The sequence below is a fragment of the Trachinotus anak genome, unplaced genomic scaffold (genome assembly GCF_046630095.1).
Source record: "Trachinotus anak isolate AG129_WGS33_773 ecotype Australia unplaced genomic scaffold, CSIRO_AGI_Tana_v1 ptg000025l, whole genome shotgun sequence".
In the NCBI taxonomy this organism is placed as follows: Eukaryota; Metazoa; Chordata; class Actinopteri; order Carangiformes; family Carangidae; genus Trachinotus; species Trachinotus anak.
The window spans coordinates 21,782,501-21,797,836 of record NW_027273876.1 but is presented as its reverse complement, the minus strand read 5'-3'; the positions used below and the strand labels follow the sequence as shown (position 1 = coordinate 21,797,836).

Genomic DNA, 15,336 nt, shown 5'->3' with positions numbered 1-15,336 from the left:
ATACAAACACGCTGCTCCTGGTCCTCACATGTTTATGACGTGATATTAGTTCAGTATATATATATTATATTTTGGGGGGACAACCACTGGGTCAAGACGTGTGTTTGAGCAAGCGTCCGTGCTAAGTGGCTAACGTGTGATTGGCTAAGATTCCTCTCATCGACAAAGGGTTAGTCGACCATCAGGTGGCGGCCCTGATACCATCACGCGTCACTTCCTCAGACCAGGTGAGGTGAAGTTTGTCTCAGTGTTCACCTGGTGGAGCAGGTAAAGCTGACGGTTCATCACCGACCCGACAACACAAACCAACACAAACCAACCAGCCCCTTCCTGTCTGCACCACACAGGCTTGTGTGAGGTTATTTTTAGGCAGCTCCAGAGAACCGAGGGGGGGGTTACAGGAGAGGCGGGGGGGGGGGGGATGAGAATCAGCATCTGAACCCACAAAACCACGAGCGCTCGATGCAGCTTCAGACCACAGAGATAAAACAGAGCCCAGGTCGAATGAGCGTGTCGCTGCAGCCTGTTCTCTTCAGGGCTGAGCTGTGATCTCGCTTTGCATCAGTGTTTTATTAAAGTCCGGGCACCCAGCTGAGGATCAGGGCGAGCTCCGTTTACTCAGCTGTCATGGAGATTAGAGCCCAACCTACACTGGATTACAACACTTCTGATGATGACTTTTTCAAGAACACAAACTCTTTCCTGCTCCTTTCAAAGAACTGGAAAGTGTCGACACTAAAGTGAACCTGTGGTTTCTGTTGAAAACTGACGTCGCTGCAGCTCTGACTCTCTGACTCTGACCTGCGATCAGCTGACCGTGGCCGACTCACCGGCCGACTTCAGACTCCTCATTTATTCATGTGGAGCGACACAGCATCACCCAGCAGGGCGCAGCATCGGCCAATCACATACCTGCAACCTCACATTCCAAGCAGATTAATTTGTAGTGAGTTTCTACTGTTTACATCACAACCACCACGACCGTGCAGTGTTTTTACATCTGCTACGGCCTCAGATTCACAGATATCACTCTGGATCATGTCCTGGATCCTGGATCATATCTCAGGTCTCACAAACTCAGCCCCCCTGAACTGGTCTGATGCAGTCCACCCAAAAGACAAAGCTACAAGCAGCAAATCCTCACATTCGACTCCTGACAAACTTTGGTATTTTGAACCTGGCCCAGGCCTCCTGCTCACCAACACTTCAGCAGCTTGATGAAAGTGACGGACCACCCTGCCCCACCCTGCACCCCCACCCATCACCTCCATTCCTAAGCTGGTCTGAGAGGAGATAAGTGATGCTGCTCCTGGTGCTGGTGACCGTATCTACATCAGCACACGCCCAGAACCAGGACGCGTGACTCTGCTGTCACTGCGCCACAAACCACGCTTCTGTCTCACATTCAGAGCAGAGACGTGATAAAAACGGCAGCACCGGGGCCACAGCTCCGAGCGCCGGCTCCCCGCCCACCCCTCACGGATACAAGCTGGTTATGAGGAACTGTCAGGATTCTGGGTGGTGTCAGCGCCCCCACCACAAACTCAGCCCCCTGTAATGTTGTGACCCCAGAGACAGACAAGCTGAAGGGAGAGAGGGAAACAAAAAGAGGTGGGAGGTGTTTTCTGTTGTTGCAGGAGCAGCATTTCTGAAGTCTCTAGGGTGTGAAGAGGGTGGGGGGCTGGGTGGGACGGGAGGAGCCGACCATGGAGAGAGAGAGGGAGAGAGAGCCTGTGCATTCAGGCGCACTGAGAGGAGACCTGAGTATTTCAGAGGAATGTGTGTGGAATGAGGAAATGAGCTCAGTGAGCAGGGAGCTGCTGCCGGCCACGCTAGAGTTAATCTGATCAGCCCAGCACGGGAAAACTATTTATCAGAGCATCGCTCAATGCTGCCTTTATCTGTGAGTGAGAGAGTGAGAGAGTGAGAGAGTGTGACTGTGTGTGAGAGTGTGTGAGTGTGAGAGAGAGTGTGAGTGAGTGAGTGTGTGTGTATGAGAGTGTGTGAGTGAGTGAGTGTGTGTGTATGAGAGTGTGAGAGTGTGACTGTGTGTGAGAGTGTGTGAGTGAGTGTGAGAGAGTGTGTGAGTGTGAGTGTGAGAGAGAGTGAGTGTGTGTGTGTGAGAGAGTGAGTGAGTGAGAGAGTGTGAGAGTTTGAGTGTGAGAGTGTATGAGAGTGAGAGAGTGAGTGAGAGTGTGTGTGTGAGAGAGTGAGTGAGAGTGTGTGAGTGAGAGAGTGTGTGAGCGAGTGAGTGTGTGTGTGAGAGAGTGTGTGAGCGAGTGAGTGTGTGTGTGAGAGAGTGAGTGAGAGTGTGTGAGTGAGAGAGTGTGTGAGCGAGAGTGTGTGAGCGAGTGAGTGTGTGTGTGAGAGAGTGTGTGAGCGAGTGAGTGTGTGAGTGAGAGAGTGTGTGAGCGAGTGAGTGTGTGTGTGAGAGAGTGTGTGTGTGAGAGAGTGAGAGTGTGTGAGTGAGAGAGTGTGTGAGCGAGTGAGTGTGTGTGTGAGAGAGTGAGTGAGAGTGTGTGAGTGAGAGAGTGTGTGAGCGAGTGAGTGTGAGTGTGTGTGAGTGTGTGAGTGTGAGCGAGAGAGTGAGTGTGTGAGTGAGTGTGTGAGTGAGTGTGTGTGTGTGTGAGTGTGAGCGAGTGAGTGTGTGAGTGAGAGAGTGTGTGAGCGAGTGAGTGTGTGAGTGAGAGAGTGTGTGAGCGAGTGAGTGTGTGTGTGAGAGAGTGTGTGTGTGTGTGTGTGTGTGTGTGTGTGTTTGTTTTTCTATCCTGGTGAGGACCCTGACCTGACATATCACTCACCCCGTGGGGACCAGTTTTACCCGTGGGGACCAAATCTCGGTCCCCACAGGCACGAGCATTGCAACCAATAGAAAACAGCCTCCTGATATGCCTGGTGCAGTTTTTTTGAAAAAAAAAAATGGACCCCACGAAGTCAATTTTCAAGACATGGTGTGTGTCGGACTTGACCCCCGGAGGCCACTGATGGTATTGCAGTGTGTAAATTTGCACCCGTGGGGACATTTTCCTGAGAGTGTGTAAAAGTGTGTATATCAGTAAAATTCATATTTCATGAAGAAATATGTGATCAAACTTTAATTTTATCAAATGACTATGTCTAAAATCAACAGGGGAACCCTTTCAATCACTATAACTTCTTTCAAAGCTTTTTTATTTTTGAAAAAAAAATAGATAATATAAATTGTGGTCACCAGAAGTATACAAAATGTAAATTAATACTTATGAAAAAATAATAAATAAAAAAAAATTATATTCATGTAATAATAAAACTAGTCGACCTTGTAAATACAATATCTCAGGAACTCCTCAAAGGAATCCCTTACAATTTACAACTCGGACTGATAGATTAACTGATTTAGATTTTGGTGGTCAAAGGTCAAAGGTCAAGGTCACTGTGATCTCACAGACCACATTTTTGTCCTATTGAATGTGATATCTTAAGACTGTCTTGAGGGATTTTTTAAAGATTAAAGATTCACTTGGACTTAAACATTAACTGATTAGGTTTTGGCGGTCAAAGGTCAAAGTTCAAGGTCATGGTGAACTCTCATTCTTGTGAATGTGATATATCAGGAACGCTCAAAAGGAATTTCACTACATTACAGCACAAATATTCGCTTGGATTCAAGGATGAAGGGATCAGATTTTGGTGGTCAAAGGTCAAAGATCACTGTGACCTTATAAAACACAATTTTGGCCATAACTCAAGAATGCATGTGCTAATTATGATAAAATTTAACACAAATGTCCAATAGGATGAAATGATAAAGTGATGACATTTTATATCCAAAAGGTCAAAGGTCATCTTCACTGTGCCATGATAATGTTCTATGAAAACAACCGTAACCCTAATCATATTTTGTAATACTTGGCTAGCTGGTTGCCATGGCCGCGGGCATTATATTTTCAGCTTGTCTGTCTCTCTCATTCTTGTGAATTCAATATTTCAGGAACACACAGAGGGAATTTCACTACATTTGGCACAAACATTCATTTGCACTCAAAGATGAACTGATCAGTATTAGGTGGTCAAAGGTTATTGTAACTTCATAAAACACGTTTGTGGCCATAGCTCAAGAATACTTATGATCAAATTGAACATAAATGCAGAGTATGATTGTATGATAATGATGAAATGATGACAATAATGATAGTATATTCAAAAGGTCAGTCACATTCTCATGAACACAATATATCAGGAACACCTAACACCTTCAAAGTTGGTATGAATGTCCACTTGGACCAACGGATGAACTCATTAAATCTTTGTGCTCAAAGGTCAAGGTCACTGTGACCTCACAAAAAATATTTTTGGCCATAATTTGGAATTGATTGGATTAGGACAGAATTTAACAAAAATGTCTAATAGGATAAAACATGACATGGAGCCTGAATACCTCACACTTGGTCAAGAAGGCCTGGTAGCACCTTTCTTTATCTGAGGACCCTGAAGTGCATCGGACATCCCAAACCGCTACCAATGCACAATAGAGAACATCCTTATGTATGGCTGTACAAGTCATGTACTCCAGTCGCACCACAACAGACAAGAAAGACCTGCAGTGACCTGAAATTTGACTTGAGTTTTTTGTTTCTCTTGAACTTACATACTGTTACTGAAGACATACAGCAGAACAAGAACAGCAAAGCTGAACAAAGGTAAGGTCAGGTAAAATAAATTTTATTTCTATATTCCTATATCACAAATTTTCCTCAGAGATATTTGAAGTCAGTTATATATTTTAGTTTGTGTATTCTGTTTGCAGTCAATTCTTGGTAAATTTTCATTGTCAGTCTGGAATCCAAAGGGACTGTTTGATGTGAGGAAATGTTTTAACTCAACAAATATTTAAAGACTGTCCAATTAAAACAAGTGTTTCACCTTGTTAACATGTTCATATGATATTTTTATATGATACTAGACATATGATGAGTGAAACACCATGACTGAGTGTTTCAACCTTGAACTGCAGTGAACCAGTGACAGTCTCATAAAAACAGATTCAGACAGCTTACTTCCACGTCATAGAACCTAAGGAACCAATCCTGTCAACTTGTGGGGACGGGGGCTAAATACACCTTAAACCTTGTCAGTACAGAGAGCCAGAGTTAGCATTAGCACAACCGCAAACACTATGTCAGCCACTGCTAACAAACAAATAAAAGATGCTACCTATGCTAACCATTCTGATGTGTCTGCTAGTCTCTGATTCTGGTCTCAACAGACTCGTCATCTGAGTCTGCTCTAACACTGACAATCTTGATACGCACTGCTCCTTCAGCATGTATCCTTGTCAGTACAGAGAGCTAGAGTTAGCATTAGCACAGCCACTAACACTAAGTCAGCCACTGCCAGCTGCAAGCTAACAAACAACATAACCAATTACCTATGCTTACCGTTCTGATATGTCTTCTAGCCGCTGATTTCAGTGCACATTAAACTCCTCAAAAACTCTTGAGTCTGGGTCTGACTGAGGCTCAAACATGTGGCTGAGTCTCTTTGATGTGGGCGGGGCCAAGGCCTGATAGAGATTTTTTAAAATGAGAAAATCAGAGTAGATGAACTTATAGCACAATCCTTTTATTTATTTTTTTTACTTTTCATGTGGGAAAACCATCTTCAACAAAATATTTATCATAGCAGACTATTTTTACAGAGTTTAAAACATATCTGGAGGATGCTTAACTATTTATATTGTGATATACTGTACAAAGAGGAAGTCCAGAGGGGACTGGCAGACCAGTCAGGACAATGCCAGTCGTCCCTCAGCCATGCCACACCAGCAGTATGGGACAATGATGTTAACCCGGCCTACATTAAAGCACAATTTATAGCCAGCCCAATGTAATCAGACTGATCCACGACACAACACAATGTGCAAATATGTGATGCACAAATTGACTGACTAATTTAGTTGCAAGGTGTACTGATTCAAGCAGTGATTCACTTATGATAACCAATATCAGGAAAAGGCTACAAGCTGGCAGGGTGTGCGGTGGGTGTTAAACAATGAATTTCTAAGTTAAATTAATTTAAAATCAACTCTTCTCAAGCCCATGGGAACACATACATCCCGAAATATCATGTATGTGATATACATAGAGTATCCTTACTCCTCAATGGTTTAAGCTAGAGACTTACTGTTTTTCCTGTTAAACTAGAGAATACTTTCCAACAAGCCTGTTAGTCTGTGCGAGTCATTTATGTCCATCGATAAACTAATGTATCAAGTTGGAAAAGATTTGGATAGCCTGACCTTTCGCCTGATGCATAACTGGTTTCAACATGTATATTGAAAATAGTGCATGGTGGACATAAATACAGTAGTATGTGAAATAAACCAAATACAAGGTTCATGCATACTTCAACACAAGGCTTTGTTTAAAATGAGGCCCCAGGTCTATAATTTATAGAGGCTGGATCTGGATAAAATTAGGTGATTGTTGCAAATAGGCTTAGTCTAAACTGGTTCCTGGTTTTAAAAAACAACAGAGTTACTATTGTATTAGGTGTTCTTGAAACTTGAGTTTTATTAAATATGCATGTACCAACTAGCTAGCTAGCTAGCTAGCTTATCATCTGACAGTACACTGTTGTTTAAGTGGCAGTTAGCTGTTATAATTTAGCGTAATTAGCCTTTGTCCGCAAACTGTGGTTGTGATGCTAACTTTGCTAATGTTTGCAGGAAGCTGGTATGAAAGTGGTACTGAGATGTCAATGCTACACCTTATTCACTCCATCAAAATTGAACGGCTGAGGAAAACTGATGAAACATATTTGAAATGGCTGTGTATATGTTGTGTTAGAGAAATTTAGAGTTATGCACTTGCATTGTGCAGCTCTGATTTACAACAGGAGCTTTAACAGTCATTTAGACCTAGATTTAGATTTAAAGTGTCTCATTATGCCTGATAAGAGAAGAGAATGGGTGGGGGGTGCGAATGACTTGGTTTTTTCCAACTGTGAAGCAAATGGATCTAGCCTGCTGATCTTCCTTCTGAGGTTTATATTGAGCAACCAGAAAATAGGTTTTCAAAATAATCAAACAGATCTTGATTCAAACTGATCTGCAGAACAAACAACGTATTAAGTCCATATCTGGTTAATTGGACCTGTTTTTATTGAAGAAATGCACCACTAATAATCTCTGCTAACTTTGTGACAAACATATTACATTTCCTATTGTCTTCTTCACAATAAAAGCATCATGCACATTTGCCGATGCAATACTTTTAATGTGAAGGAGCGCAAACAGGAAATGTTGGGTTTTCATCCACAGAAACGTGGAACAGCTCAACCAGGAACAGGAGGGAAATGCGCTGCTACCTGCAGCTTCAGGTAGAGGCTTCCACTTTGAACTCAGTTAGTAATCTTTATTAGTTAAATAAATAAATAAATAATAATGTTCCAGTCATACAGTCAAACACCTGTTAAATCCATGTCACCACAGGCATGCTTGTTTATTTATAAATAATATGCATGATAATTAACATGAATTAAGCATTTAGAATTGAATAAAAACCCATATTTATAAAATATTTTACTTTCGTATGTCTTTTATTTTAGTAAAACAGTTTCCGCAGTGCAATAAACTGGCTGCACTGACCTGAGCAGGTGAGGAGGTGAGGGAGGAACCGTGGAGGAACACACCTCTCCTGACTTTGGCGGTCCCCAGCGCTACCTCGCCCCCCCCCCCTGTGACGTTAGGGGCCCCTCCCTCGGTCAGTGGCAGCAGGTGAGGGCGGAACACACCTCTCCTGACTTTGGCGGTCCCCAGCGCTACCTCGCCCCCCCACCCTGTGATGTTAGGGGCCCCTCCCTCGGTCAGTGGCAGCAGGTGAGGGAGGAACACACCTCTCCTGACTTTGGCGGTCCCCAGCGCTACCTCGCCCCCCCACCCTGCGATGTTAGGGGCCCCTCCCTCGGTCAGTGGCAGCAGGTGAGGGAGGAACACACCTCTCCTGACTTTGGCGGTCCCCAGCGCTACCTCGCCCCCCCACCCTGCGATGTTAGGGGCCCCTCCCTCGGTCAGTGGCAGCAGGTGAGGGAGGAACACACCTCTCCTGACTTTGGCGGTCCCCAGCGCTACCTCGCCCCCCCACCCTGTGACGTTAGGGGCCCCTCCCTCGGTCAGTGGCAGCAGGTGAGGAGGTGAGGGCGGAACACACCTCTCCTGACTTTGGCGGTCCCCAGCGCTACCTCGCCCCCCCCTGTGACGTTAGGGGCCCCTCCCTCGGTCAGTGGCAGCAGGTGAGGAGGTGAGGGAGGAACACACCTCTCCTGACTTTGGCGGTCCCCAGCGCTACCTCGCCCCCCCCCCTGTGACGTTAGGGGCCCCTCCCTCGGTCAGTGGCAGCAGGTGATGGAGGAACACACCTCTCCTGACTTTGGCGGTCCCCAGCGCTACCTCGCCCCCCCCTGTGACGTTAGGGGCCCCTCCCTCGGTCAGTGGCAGCAGGTGAGGGAGGAACACACCTCTCCTGACTTTGGCGGTCCCCAGCGCTACCTCGCCCCCCCCCCCTGTGACGGACCTTATCGAGCCGCTGCGGGTGTGAGGGGGAAACAAGACGGCGACGGACGGCGACGAGAGGAGTCATGGCCGCGGAAGGAAAACTTGATGGAAACTGAGTGAGTACATCAAACTAAAGCTTTAATGAGCGTTAATGTTCGGAGGCTTGAGTTTTATCGTGTTTTATCGTGTTTTATCGTGTTTGCAGCCTCCTTCTCCGCCACTTTTTACTGATTTAATGCTGTTATTAGCATCGCACGGGTCGCGGATGCTAACGCTACCTAGCTTGTCACTGGCGGCTGTTGAACGATATTATTTTTAGCAAACTACGACTTTGAGCTGTCGTTTCACTGTGTTTTTTGCAACGGGCTGTCGTTTGTCTCGGTGTTTACTGTGTACCTGCCTCAGGTTCAGTCTGAAGGCAGGTAGCTAGCCTGATATTCAGGTGTGAGAGCATCTGAACCCGCTACGGTGCTCCTGACTGCGGCCTCCTCACATGTTCATGAACTTACAGCGAAGTTTAAGGTCTTGATTCAGCTACAGGCCCGGAGGCTTTACACAGCTAAATGAGTGAGAACATCTTAATAAAGAATGAGCTAATTAGTCTTCCTGTTGCCATTTGAAGGTCATGTAAGAGCTTCTTGAAAGTTTGAGTTTGTTAATTTTTTCTTTTCTCAGTTTAAGCATGGATTTGATTTCTTTTATCTCCATATGATGTAGAAATAATAAAGTTTTATTGGCTAACCTATAACTAAGTTAACTGTTAAGTAACTCCTAAAATTATAAATATTTTCATCAGATTTTTTTAATGTTGTATTTCCGGGTCCGATGTTACATCAAGTAGATGAACCTTTATGTTTAACCTCCTGCAGATGCAGTGAGCAGCTCACTGGGTTCAGGGCACGCCTGGATCACCTGAGGAAGCATCATAGTAAATCCTTATCCAGGCACATGGAATGCATAAAATCCCAAACACAGGTAATGTTGCTGGGGCCACTGTCGTTATTTGACAGCACAATTTTCAGTTATGATACAATATTCAAACTGCAATATTCTAATATGATTTTAGTGAAACACTGGAGATTATGTGAATAGCTGGAATATGGAATGCCCAAATCTTAGCTCTCTGGATAAAAGGAAATTGTAGATATTTTGATGGAAATAGATTTATGTTAAATTTTACCTTATGTACTGAATAAACTGTTTTATAGGATTATTTATTTCATTTGTCTGTTTAGGTAATTATTTAGATCATCAAATAAATCTGGAAAAGCATAGCCAAACCTTACTTGTGTTACTGTATTGCAAAACTACATAAACCATACATAGACTATGATTTGCTGCTTCTTATACATTAAGTTTTAATTTTTGATTAAGAAAAGATGTGTGAGGAGGCACAGGTTTGGTCTTTTAAAAGTGTCTAAAACACATTTTTCCTGCTGACCCTGAACACAGCAGTTGATCACTCTGCTTCTGTCCCAGTGCTTCTGCTGCTTTACTAAACTGGCAGCACGGTGATCTGAATCTACTGCTTGTAACACACTGACTATCCACGACTACCTCACAGAACCGCACATCACATAATCACAACTATCACTTTAAGATTTTAGCTAAGTCATCAATCCAACACACACAGAAAAACTACCAAACATTGGTCCCAACTGTACATTCACCACAGAGTTCTTTACACCACCTCATAGGCCCAGGCTGCTTTTAAAACAGTGGCAGTGTAGAAAATTGGTCCTGACGTCACAAATGTGCTTGTGTTTTTTACCACAGGAGTCAAGCCCAGATTGTGACAGCTGCGCAGGTACATGCATGCCTGCTAGCTCACTTTCCGATGTTGGTGATGACCCAGATGTACCACAGCTGAGAAGATTTGACACTATAATTGTAAGTTTGCACTCTGAAATCAGGACCCTTTACTCTTATAAGAGGAAACAAAGTTCACACTAATTTCAGATTAATCCTTCTGTAAATAAAATAGTCAGTAGAAGTAAGCTCTGTGGCTCTCTATTAAACTTGTAGCTCTTAACACAACTCTGACAGTGTTCAGTTACCCAGGTTTTAAAGGTGTCTCATAGGCAACTTAACATTTCCACATATAGTTAATGTTTCCTGCAGATAATTTAGCTATAAGCTTCTTGTATATGCCATTTTCAGATTACCAAAGCATACCTCGAACAGATCTCCAGGGTGTCTGATGGATCAGAAGCTTCTTTAAGCTGCACTGAAAGCTGTAGTTTTGAATATGTTCCATCAAAAGACTCAGTACATGAAAGCACTTCAGAGAAACCTGATGGTCTTATGAGCGAAGTTCCACTGGTGAAACACAAGACATCACAGAAGACTTGCAGGAGAGGGAGACGGTCCAGAACCTATCCAGATGAAGACAGCAAAAATAACTCCTGTCTGTGCTGTCCTATCTGTTAAAAGAAAGGTTTGGGAGCTGGCGAATGCTATGCACCAAGATGAAGTCACAAACATTATCAAACAGGAGAAAAGCATTTTGAGACTTGGAGAACATTTGTATGCTAAGCATGGACATGACAAGACCAAACATGAGTACATAAGACAGAAGATGCGAGAAATAGGACGATTAATTGAACTGTCACAGAAAGCTGGCAGACTGAAACAAATTGAGGATTTCTATGTACCTTCCAACTTCAACTTTGTGGTTGAAGCAGTTAAGGGTGTTGCTGGTTTTGATGAAGAAAAAAACCTCTACAAAACTCCATCCTTGGCTCTGAAGCTGGGCCATGCACTTAAGAAGATTGCAGATATTCTTGAAGGTGTAGCACAGATGGCCGAGTCTGATAATGAGGAATTTCTCAAGAACGTGAAGACAACCCGGAATCTTGATGAGAAAAAGTGGGATGTGTGTGTGTCATCACGTGCCCTACAGACTCTAAAAGAGGGGAAATGGAACACTCCTCAGCTCCTTCCTTTCACAGAAGATGTGAAAAAAATGCACATGCACCTTGACAAGTGCAGGGAGGAATACAAGGGCAAGCTGGAGAATCTTCCAAATAAGAAGAACTTGTCTAAGCTGGCCAACGTGACTCTCTGTGAGGTGATCTTGTTTAATCGCAGAAGAGAGGGTGAAGTTTCAAAGATGCCGCTCAGTGCATTTACCCTAAGAGACACTTCAGGAGTCCATTCAGATGTTGCACTAGGACTGTCTGAGTTAGAGCAAAAACATTTTCAGCGCATTGAAATAAGGGGGAAAAGAAACAGGAAAGTTCCCATCCTTCTTACACCAGACATGATGTCCTCAATGGAGACCTTGGTTGCACATCGGCGGACCTGTGGTGTGCCTGATGACAGTCCCTTTTTCTTCGCCAGACCTGAAGCAGAGACTCATTTGAGGGGATCAGATGCCATCAGACAGCTTGCAAGGCAATGTGGGGCCAAGCATCCTGAAACTCTCAACTCCTCAACCAAACTGAGAAAGCAGGTATCATCACTGTCCACAGTCCTCAACCTGAGAGATAATGAGATGGACACACTGGTAAATTTTCTTGGTCACAACATCCAGGTCCATAGACAGTACTACAGACTGCCTGAAGGAACATTGGAGTTAGCCAAAGTCAGCAAAGTGCTGCTTGCCCTCGAACAAGGACGGCTATCAGACTTCCAGGGAATGAGCCTGGACCAAATCCAAATTGATGCCAATGGTAAAGACAACTTACACTTAAGTAAGTTTGGTTTATTTAAGAGTAAATATCTGTTTACATCATATTAAGCTTTGTTATCCATGTCCAGAGGACGTCCCAGAAGCTATGGACAGGGACCTCTCAGAGACGGAAGGAGAGAGGGACTCATCTCTCTGCTCTCAGTCATCAGGTGGGGTACATGTCAGTTGTTTTTACCTTCCAACACCAATAGTGAGTGCACGTAAAGATCATCCATATGCCAGTTTCCTTGTTTTTACAAATATTGACAAATTAGACAGATAATAACTGACTTATTATTTTAACTTTCATTCAGATAGTGAGGTGTGTTGCTGTAGCTGTCACTTTCATGTATTAATGTACTCATTCATTATAACAGGACCTTCAGGGTCTAACAAAGGACAACAACCTGTTGAGTCTGACATTGATGACCCTAAACCAGGTATTTCACACAATATATATTCACTCTGAGCTCTTTGTTAGTAACCTGTCTTTACAAAAATAATGGAATTAAAACACAATTTGCAGAATTTTCCTGCTCAGTGAAGAGCAGGAAAATTTGCCCCCTCTTTATTTTCGTAAAGAGGAAGAGAAATGAGATGAGACCTTCAATAACAGTCATGTTTTGGGTCCAAACACAGATTTACAGCAGTCCCTAAATTTAGTTTGTCTTTAACATATCACATCAGTGATAGATTAGGATCCTACATCCACTCTGTTCTTACAGAAGAGCCACTCTCTTATACCTTGTACTGCATAACCTTTAATAGGCCCTGGGCCGTTGGTTACAATGCACTTATCATTTCTTATTCTAACAGAATCCTCAAGATCTAAGAAAAGACGGCAGCCTGATGAGTCTGACAGTGATGACCCTAAAACAGGTATTTCACACCTTTCATGCAATATTTAACCACCTATGGAATATGTTGGCCCACACATTAGTTTAATTTCATTTCATGAAATGGTTTCAGTTGTATAAATGTCAATTGTTTGCTTTAATTTTATGAACATCTATTTGCATGACTGTCATTCTCAATGACAATACACCACCAGTCTTCATACTGGAACAAAAACATATATAAATAATTGTCACAAAGCAGCTAATAAGTACTAATCTTTGAATCAGTTTAACTGTGGACACATTAGTACAGAAATTAATATGTTATATGAAAGTCACTGCTTCTTTCTGTGGATTATTGATTATTGGATATGATTGGATTCATCAAGGAGCACCAGTGTTGAAGAAACTAGGGTGGAGCCCTGCTTTACTCTGATCTGTTTTTAGTGGTAATATTTGTCTTACTATAGATGCCTTTCATTCAGACAGTGAGGGTGTCTTGTCAATTAGCTACCATTTTATATCTTTCATTATTTTAACAGGATCCTCAAGAGCTAAGATAAGACAGCATTCTGTTGAGACTGACATCAATGACCCCAAAACAGGTATATCTGATCACTGGAGACACATATCAAAGCAGATGTGAACTGACTTACTCAGAGCTGACCACTTGTGATCATATCAGTGAAGATGCATATTAATACCAGGTCTGAGCAGGGCCAGAGAGAGCGGTGGTGCTGGCAACTGGAGCAGAGAGTTAACTAGTTAGTTAGAAGTTAGCAGTTTAGTATATGCAGACAGCCAATCCAAGATGCAAGGACTGCTACAGAGACACTTTCAAAGCAACCTGAGATTTTGACAGCAGCATGAGTAAAAAGGCCATGGTGGCCATAGGGCGTACATTTTTGGGGGGGGGCATAATGCCCAGAGGGAGGGGGCCACTGTGAAATTTGTACTCTGCCTCTTACTGAGACTCTAAAAAAATCCTGATCTGACCTGCAGTTGCTATAGACGTCTCTTTTTTCTGCAGCCTACCATATATGGTTATTTTCAGCTCAGCCTTTTTTTAAGCAAACTCAAGTTGATGTGTTATTTCCATACATATAAATGCTTTCACTTGAAGATCATTGTTCTGCCAGGTTATGAATGGACTGCACAGCGCCTGAGGTTTTGATCCTTACAAATTTCATATGTGTAGCTACAGGGAAATAAATACATCTTGGTCAGGTAAAGTTAAGACTGATAAGTTTATTTGACCACTTAGCTGCACTCCACTTGCTCACTGACAAAAAGCCTCCACCATACCTAGTCACTGGTTTTAGTGAAACAAGGTTTATGAATAAAAACAAATGGTTCAGCAAGAACCTGCTGACCTCAACTGATCTGCTGGGCTCTCAGTATATAAACTCAGGTGGGACAAGGCCTCAATAGGACAGTAATCAGGAAAATCACTAAATGGGTAAATTACAAATCATATTAAATACATCCAATGCTAACCTTAGGAGTTCAGCTGAGAAAAAGCACAACCTAATAATAACATAATCTCTGTTTATTTTTAAAATAAGTATCTCTGTCTCAAATTACACGTGAACAATAAAGGGTAAAGCTGATTACTGAAGAATGAATTAACTGGTAATCAAATTGTTAGTATCCAACTCTGATTTTCTTTTTTTCCCTGTCTTTCCATTCACAGACACCTCAAAGAAGAGAGGCTGGTCCACGCTAGAAGTCCGTGCTGTGGAAAAGACACTGAGCACTTTCATAGATTGTGGTAAAGTACCTGGAAAAGTGGACTGTGATGGCTGTATTGAGGCTTCACCAGAGGCTCTTAAAAACAGAACTTGGAAAGCAGTAAAGGTCTGTGTTAAAAATCGCATCACTGCCATACGTCGTGGAAGTGCAAAGAGAAACTACTGAAAAAGTTGCAATTGTTCTTACATGTGTTGATACACATTAGTCTTTGCACTTGTTCCAATTGTGCATGTTTTGTTGATACATGCATTGATCTTACAGGCCAAGTATACAGTTACGGTCTTTACAATAATATGCATTCTTACACATGTATTGAATACTTGTATTTCCGTACGGGTTACATTCAGTTGAGCTGGTCATATAACCAGCTGTCTAAGTGTACATAACGTCATGTATTCTGAGAGCAGGAGCTCTTATTGTATAATGACTGGATATGTCTCGGTCATCATGATAGTTACACATGGGTTACATGTGAGATGTTAATAAAACAGTTGACGAATAATAACAGTGAGATGCGATGCTGTTCTTTCTGGTTCTGTCAG

General features: G+C 42.9%; 1 protein-coding gene and 1 pseudogene across 1 annotated transcript; one reads left to right on the top strand and one right to left on the bottom strand.

Annotated features, from left to right (window-relative positions):
• Positions 1-15,336, bottom strand: part of LOC139608424 (myosin heavy chain, fast skeletal muscle-like) — an 86,356-nt pseudogene that overhangs the window by 41,253 nt on the left and 29,767 nt on the right.
• LOC139608427 (uncharacterized) lies at positions 8,536-15,299 on the top strand. The gene is made up of 9 exons (XM_071462159.1): positions 8,536-8,649; positions 9,403-9,508; positions 10,310-11,987; positions 12,069-12,207; positions 12,296-12,376; positions 12,584-12,646; positions 13,023-13,085; positions 13,585-13,647; positions 14,736-15,299. The coding sequence occupies exons 3-9, from the start codon at positions 10,917-10,919 to the stop codon at positions 14,957-14,959; spliced, it is 1,704 nt and encodes a 567-aa protein (XP_071318260.1). The 5' UTR covers positions 8,536-8,649; positions 9,403-9,508; positions 10,310-10,916; the 3' UTR covers positions 14,960-15,299.

Coding starts and splice junctions, on each gene's coding strand:
- LOC139608427 (XM_071462159.1), top strand. CDS start 10,917: ATGAAGACAGCAAAAATAACTCCTGTCTGTGCTGTCCTATCTGTTAAA. Junction 12,208..12,295: donor AATCCAAATTGATGCCAATG/GTAAAGACAACT, acceptor ATCCATGTCCAG/AGGACGTCCCAGAAGCTATG. Junction 13,086..13,584: donor CAGTGATGACCCTAAAACAG/GTATTTCACACC, acceptor TTATTTTAACAG/GATCCTCAAGAGCTAAGATA.